The sequence below is a fragment of the Amblyomma maculatum genome, unplaced genomic scaffold (assembly GCF_055883805.1).
Source record: "Amblyomma maculatum isolate TAMU_Amacu unplaced genomic scaffold, ASM5588380v1 scaffold_18, whole genome shotgun sequence".
NCBI classification, from domain to species: Eukaryota; Metazoa; Arthropoda; class Arachnida; order Ixodida; family Ixodidae; genus Amblyomma; species Amblyomma maculatum.
Window position 1 is genome coordinate 4901358 of NW_028146743.1, and position 7048 is coordinate 4908405.

At 46.1% G+C, this 7048-nt stretch overlaps 2 protein-coding genes across 2 annotated transcripts; both read right to left on the minus strand.

Annotated features, from left to right (window-relative positions):
* Positions 1-452: 452 nt before the first annotated feature.
* On the minus strand, positions 453-1476 carry LOC146171738 (uncharacterized). Its single transcript, XM_084586334.1, has 2 exons — positions 1329-1476; positions 453-1066 (listed from the first exon to the last, which is right to left on the minus strand). Exons 1-2 carry the CDS (start codon positions 1474-1476, stop codon positions 453-455), a joined length of 762 nt encoding a protein of 253 aa, XP_084442460.1.
* A 109-nt stretch (positions 1477-1585) lies between these two features.
* Positions 1586-6844, minus strand: LOC146171739 (uncharacterized). Its single transcript, XM_084586275.1, has 4 exons — positions 6526-6844; positions 6289-6420; positions 5197-5331; positions 1586-2713 (listed from the first exon to the last, which is right to left on the minus strand). Exons 1-4 carry the CDS (start codon positions 6701-6703, stop codon positions 1623-1625), a joined length of 1536 nt encoding a protein of 511 aa, XP_084442401.1. The 5' UTR covers positions 6704-6844; the 3' UTR covers positions 1586-1622.
* Between the last annotated feature and the right edge of the window lie 204 nt (positions 6845-7048).

Below are 7048 nucleotides of genomic sequence, written 5' to 3' on the forward strand. Positions count from 1 at the left end.
CTTTCGTTAACAGGAGAAATGAGTGTGGAAGAGCCCCAGTAGGGAGACTAAAGAAATAAGCTTTACATTGTGCGCTCATCTGAGCATCATGCAGCATATAGAGGTGCTTATCAAGATGAGATATAATGACAAACAGGATGGCGAGTCAGAATATGAAGAGAAAATGGAAGAAAGGTAAGGAATGATCCTATCAACAAGTTAGCAGTAAAGGGATTCGGGATCTTGCCGCAAGGCAGATGTTCTACTTTAACCGCAGACGATGGCCTTGGTGTTAAAATACAGGTAAGAACAGAACTGGTAGAGCTGTTAAACCTGACATATGGGACAATAACATGAAGCAAACTGAGCATGCTCTAAGCAATGCAGGTAGCCTGAACTCTCCAAGAGAAAGCTTGGCGTAGGCAAAAATCAGATGTATGCGAAAAGAGACGAGGAAGGCACGGTGATCACCACTATGACTCTAGGTAATCGTTCATAAAATAGGGGACTACGTTTCGAAGGATGCGGAACCTCTTCATGCGTCCTATGGCTTGTTCCACTCTGATGCGGCGGCGGGAAATCTCTCGGGATTCGTTTACCTCTTTTTGCGGCAACTGTCTTTTTCCCTTGGTGAAGGCTGGTACAATCAGCTTTACACCTAGTGTTGCTAGCTCTTCAGCCACAGTGAACCCTCGGTCGGCCATCACCTCATCTCCGTGTTCGAGCTTCTCGGCGAAGTCCGTGAACAAGACAAGCTGCTTGTCGCTGATTTTTCCTCCCCAGCACGACACATACGATACTAACCCGTACGGGGTTATTCCTACCAAGAACTTGAGGCTGGTCGCATTTTTATAGCTTGAGAATGTTGTGCTTTGTGCTGTTGATGCACTTGCTCTTTCAAGCCGGACTTCAGTGCTGTCGATGATGACCCTTACATTCCTATATTTCCCTCTAAATAGTTTTGGTTTGCATGTGTGGAAGGCCACATCGTCTGGCCACACAACAAGCCCCTTCAGCTCAGCCACCAACACAGTGATTGTTTCCTCAAACAGCTTGGAGATCGAGTTTTTCCCTAGACCAAACAGGTCTGCGAGGAAACATAAGTGCACGTCAAGTCTCAGCCTCATGAGTACAAGTAGCACCTTGTCCTCTGGGTCAAGCACCTCGTTCCAGGGCTCTTCGATGGCATTTTTGTATAGGCTCACTACCCAGAGAAATGCTTGTTCATTTGGCAACCCGGTATAATAAGCCACCTTTCCTGTCGCACCTGTGATGGCAAAGTATCCCCACCTTCTAGGGGCCTTCATTCCTTTCTCCTTCCCGCAGAATTTTAAGTTCATTTACGAGACTCTCAACATGCTCCTTGAGTTCGTTGAAATCTTTGCACTTAGCAAGGTATTTTTCTTGCATGCACTCCGGTAGCTGACGCCACCGCTGGTACCATTCTTGTTCGGGCTCATTCAGGCTTGGCGTTGAATGCAGTGGTGGTGCACTCATGCGAGTGGGTCTCCCTCCTGTTACTGACACACGGTGAGTTACGGAAAATGTTAAGGTAAACGCTACAAGAGAAGAAAAGAGCCGACTGGGTGATGGTTCAAATGAGAGCTGTTTCAATATGTATTATGGAGTGTTGAATCTAGCCATTAATCAAACCGTGGCAGGAGGTTCGTTAAAGCGGCAACCAGCAGAACAATGTCGTCTAGGTAATCTTTCATAAAATAGGGGACTACGTTTCGAAGGATGCGGAACCTCTTCATGCGTCCTATGGCTTGTTCCACTCTGATGCGGCGGCGGGAAATCTCGCGGGATTCGTTTACCTCTTTTTGCGGCAACTGTTTTTTTCCCTTGGTGAAGGCTGGTACAATCAGCTTTACACCTAGTGCTGCTAGCTCTTCAGCCACAGTGAACCCTCGGTCGGCCATCACCTCATCTCCGTGTTCGAGCTTCTCGGTGAAGTCCGTGAACAAGACAAGCTGCTTGTCGCTGATTTTTCCTCCCCAGCACTCTGACACATACGATACTAACCCGTACGGGGTTATTCCTACCAAGAACTTGAGGGTGGTCGCATTTTTATAGCTTGAGAATGTTGTGCTTTGTGCTGTTGATGCACTTGCTCTTTCAAGGCGGACTTCGGTGCTGTCGATGATGACCCTTACATTCCTATATTTCCCTCTAAATAGTTTTGGTTTGCATGTGTGGAAGGCCACATCGTCTGGCCACACAACAAGCCCCTTCAGCTCAGCCACCAACACAGTGATTGTTTCCTCAAACAGCTTGGAGATCGAGTTTTTCCCTAGACCAAACAGGTCTGCGAGGAAACATAAGTGCACGTCAAGTCTCAGCCTCATGAGTACAAGTAGCACCTTGTCCTCTGGGTCAAGCACCTCGTTCCGGGGCTCTTCGATGGCATTTTTGTATAGGCTCACTACCCAGAGAAATGCTTGTTCATTTGGCAACCCGGTATAATAAGCCACCTTTCCTGTCACACCTGTGATGGCAAAGTATCCCCACCTCCTAGGGCCTTCATTCCTTTCTCCTTCCCGCAGAATTTTAAGTTCATTTACGAGACTCTCAACATGCTCCTTGAGTTCGTTGAACTCTTTGCACTTAGCAAGGTATTTTTCTTGCATGCACTCTTGTAGCTGACGCCACTGCTGGTACCATTCTTGTTCGGGCTCATTCAGGCTTGGCGTTGAATGCAGTGGTGGTGCACTCATGTGAGTGGGTCTCCCTCCTGTTAGTGAAACAAAAAAGGTCATAAGTTGCAAACCTGCACATGCTTTAAGGGGGAGCTGCAAGAGGTTTTGAAGCAAATCTGTTTATGCATCAGATGCATTTACAACATTGTGCTGGTAGACCCAAGGACTACAGACACTGCACATAAATGCATGCCATTCAAGAAACAAAATATACAGTAATGCAGGCAGAGCATATAATGTTTTATTCCATGCTCATAGCATTATAGCTTTATTATATGATCATAGCATCATTATAGAATTGTAAGCTAAAATGCTTTTATGTTGAGAACAAAGTACTACTATCTAAAGGAAAGAAAGCAGCTAAAGACTACAACTGGAAGTTTGTTCGGTTGTCACAAGGCAAAATTTTGATGCGTAGGGCAGACAACTCCACTTTTCTGCACATCACAAGTGAAGATGACTTGGCCAACGTCGTGTGACTGTTCTTTTTTTTTCTGTCGTTCTTAGCATGACATTTTTTCTGTTTCTTTTGACATGGCTTTTACGTTTCAACAAGTTGACGATTTGATGCGTAATAAAGGTTTTCAATTTTCCATTGTAACATGCGAAGCAACCTAAATAACTTGATTGTAATCTGGTTTTGATGTCATAGCCGTGAGTGAAACTTGGCTCAAGCGTGGTGAAGCAGTCTCTTTCCCGGGTTATAAATTTTTATCCCAGCCACGGAATACATGGGCAAGGGGAGGTGGGGTAGGGATGTTTGTCAAGGATAGTGTCTCCTACCAGGTAATGTGAGTGGCGTCTATTAGTTTTGAATGCACTGAAACCCTATTCATAAAACTTCAGGATGGTTTGATAGTTGGTGTGGGGTATCGGCCACCAAACACATCAATAACGCAGTTCCTTGAGAAGTTTGAAATGATCCTAACAGAATGTTTTCATGGGCGGCGCTCTAATATTGTCATAATATTGTAAGCTCTAATACTGTAAGAACTTTTTAGACATCCTTAAAAGTGCCATTGAACAGAGCTCTTGCATAACTCTTGCATTGTATAACAGCGGGCAGCTTCCCGCCGCTCCTTGCAGCAGGGAGAACCGGCTGAAAGGAGCACTTTTGTCCACCAAGCCCGGCGCGCCCCCATCGTCACGTGCCTCCCTGATGTCACATAGTTTGCAAACAGGGAGAGGTCTATTAGATTGTTTGTGTTAATTTTGAAGTTTTCCTTTACAAGGTCTGCAGTAACATTGCACTTGTTTTGTATTTGGACCCATCACTAGCCGTAAAAGCTATGGGTCCAACCAACTGTTCGTGTACATTTCTTAGAACAAATAAAGAAAAAATAGAAAAAAAAAAGTATAAATGCTCTGTGTTGAGTCAACACAAAGCAGCAAATAAATTTGCAGTTATGCTTAATGGTGCTGTCATTACCACAACCTGTTAGCTTATTGTTTGCCCCCCTTTTTGCACAGTAGAACATGGCTACAAACTTCACAGGAGCCAAATCATTCTTTCTGCTTCATATCTTGTTCATACTCTTTCACGCCATTAAATATCTTGCATACTGCTGCCAGCAAACATGGCACAAATGCTTGAGCAGTAGCATGGTCTCAGGACCAGCAGCCAGTGCTCAGCAGAGCTAAAGTAATGCCAAGCCACGGATTCAAGCATTCACGTTAACTTTGCGGGCGGCAGTGTATGGGATGACAGCCACTTTATCGTCTTTTCAGAACACCACCTGAAGGTTTCTGTGGACCAATACTGGCATTTCCAATGAGTCTTTCAGAAACACAAAAATGGGGCTATCAGGAAACTCAAAACCCCTGGGACTATCAACATGCACCTAAAAATGGAATGAGATACATCAGAATTTATAGCTCAAGCAACCGGCCTGTGTTGCTAAGTTGATTAGGAGAAAAAGCTGGGCAAGTGGTTACACGTACATGGCAAGAAACAGCACAGTAGACAAGCACTGAAAAAGGAAAGAGGCTAGGTAAGTGCTTGCTCCAACTGAACTTAATTTCGAGAAGTTCAAAATTTTTTGATGAGTACAGTATGCCAGAAAGCCAAAAGACAGAACCAAAAATAAAGACTAATAGACACTCAAAATTCCCAGTTGTCAACGGTGTGCACATGCATTTATGCTTATATAATATGACAGTTTTCAGGCTTCTCACCAGCTTCCTCCATTCTGCACTTCATGCAGTCACGGTGTATAATAGTGAAACAGACAGGAAACGGAAGAAGCAGCAGGCTGGCCACTGCCATCCAAAGCTGGCCACTGCCATCCAAAGAGGCACATTGCCTAAAAGGTCCAGAAAAAAAAAAAAAACAGGGAAGGGAAGTAGAAAAAAAGAGAGAAACAAGTGGAGTATGATGACCAGCACAAAAAGTAAGCCACAAAGAATTAACACACCAAAAGGAACAAGGCATGCAGCATGAAGTGTAGTACTGGCGCAAAGACTGCAACTGTTGTCCACTCTGTAATGGAGTACAGTAAAGAACATTTGCACGCCATACCAGTTGGGGCTTCACGTGTTCGGCTGAGCTCCAGGAGCGCCTCGACAGCATCTGCTGTTTCCGACTGATCTTCTTCACCTCCACTGTGAGCGAGTGCAATGGGCTGCTGCCCATCACTAGCCGGATCAGTGTACGCTGCAAGGATAGACATCTGATTATCTAGGCTGATCAGGAGTGCCACGTTCAATCTGATCTTGCCAGTAGTGAGCAGATGGCATTAAACAGTTGCGAGAACTGCTATCTGCCGACAACAAAACTGGTGCAGTTTCTTGAAATTGAAGTTGTTTCCCACATTCTTATTGAGCAGGAGTCGCAGCAAGTGAGAGAAGTCGACTAAGTGGGGCAAAAAATGGAAGAGTGCAATTCTGCAATTCTTTCTGTGAAATGCACATTTTTAAAGAGGTACAAGATGCACATTGCTCAGGCGGGTGCATATTTTAAGAATGTAATGGAAAGGATATAAATGGATTAAAATTTAGGATAAACAAACTAAAATCTCTGGCGCGTGCATACGTACACAGCAAGATGCATTGCATGTTTAGCTTCGCAAATACTAAAACGCATGCCAATCTCCAATATCATGGGTGTCAAACTTGCAACCGGACACTGTCACTGCAATGGCCTAACATAGGCGCACGCAAGCGACTAATCGCGGGCAGCTGTGGCCATACAGTGGAAGGAAGCTGAGGGCGCCAGCTTTCACCAGCATGCTGTTTGCATACGTTCGCGAGCGAGATACAGGCATGTAAAGGCTGGTTTACGTGCAAGCGATTGAGCGAACTGAGCGGCGATGTGCATGCGACAAGTGCGAAAAATTTCCAACGAGTTGAAACTACGCCGCTCTTGCCGTTCATGCCACCACGACAGATAGCGACAGCTCAGAACAGGTTTTTGCGCCGCCGCGGCAGAAATCGCTATCGTTTCCGCTTGCATGTGAACCAGGCTTAAGCAGGCGGCGCGTCACGTCCACTGCATGCCACTGCACAGTCATGGAAACCTGTCTGCGACTACAGCTGCCAGGAAACGTAATAAAAACCGCGTGAACGTCCTTGCGTACAGAACAGCGACATTATAGATTAAACCGAGGCGTACCTGGGCTTCGTTTCCGCTTCAAACTTCGCTCGAAACGATCACACTTTTTTTTGTCGCCGTCTGGATTAGGCTTCGTGAAAACAAAGCGGCTCGGCACCCAGTCCGGATGGTCCGGGTGCAACGATGGTGAACCTGCGTTCGGGACAAAGCAAACACATGATTGACCGCCCGTGCTTCGTGTTCACTCATCAAACATGCGTGTCAATGCTTGTATATGCGCATACGCGCTGTGCTTACCAGCAATGAAGTGCGCGCCACAGATCCGGTCATCCTTTCCGGGCGCCCAATTCGCTCTCCGCATGGCTTGTACCCACTGTTTGCACCGCTTTTCATCCTTCGGAAATCGGAAAAAACCTATGCCATTGCCCTTCTTCACGCGATTAGCGCATCCGACCGCGCAGCAACTCAGCGGCATGGCGAAAAACAAGCGAAATCTGCCGCTATTCCTTTGTTAACATACTCCCAACGTAGCGACGCGGCCGCACGCAGGCGAATGTTTTGCCCACCAGGCTGAAAGCACGTGCTCCGAATACGTCATCGGTGACGTAGGCCGGGAGAGGTCCATTGAGAGAGCCCTCCGCACGGCACACTAGCCAGTATATTCTAGGCACTATACCGCTAATACCGCCACCATAGCCTCGCGGCCATATTTGTTTACAGGGCAATTTGACTTGTCTTGTCTTGATTTGCGACGTACTGAAACACAATACTATAAGGTGCCCGGTGCAGAATTTTGTTATTGCTTTTAACTAAATGCAGA

Bases quoted from the DNA above. Each gene is read 5' to 3' on its own strand.
- LOC146171738 (XM_084586334.1), bottom strand. From the start codon at position 1,476: ATGAGTGCACCACCACTGCATTCAACGCCAAGCCTGAATGAGCCCGAA. The intron at 1,067-1,328 runs GTCTCGTAAATG...GTTTCCTCGCAG, and splicing joins ACTCAAGGAGCATGTTGAGA to ACCTGTTTGGTCTAGGGAAA.
- LOC146171739 (XM_084586275.1), bottom strand. From the start codon at position 6,703: ATGCCGCTGAGTTGCTGCGCGGTCGGATGCGCTAATCGCGTGAAGAAG. The intron at 6,421-6,525 runs GTAAGCACAGCG...TCCCGAACGCAG, and splicing joins TGGCGCGCACTTCATTGCTG to GTTCACCATCGTTGCACCCG. The intron at 2,714-5,196 runs GTATGGCGTGCA...TTTCACTAACAG, and splicing joins AACACGTGAAGCCCCAACTG to GAGGGAGACCCACTCACATG.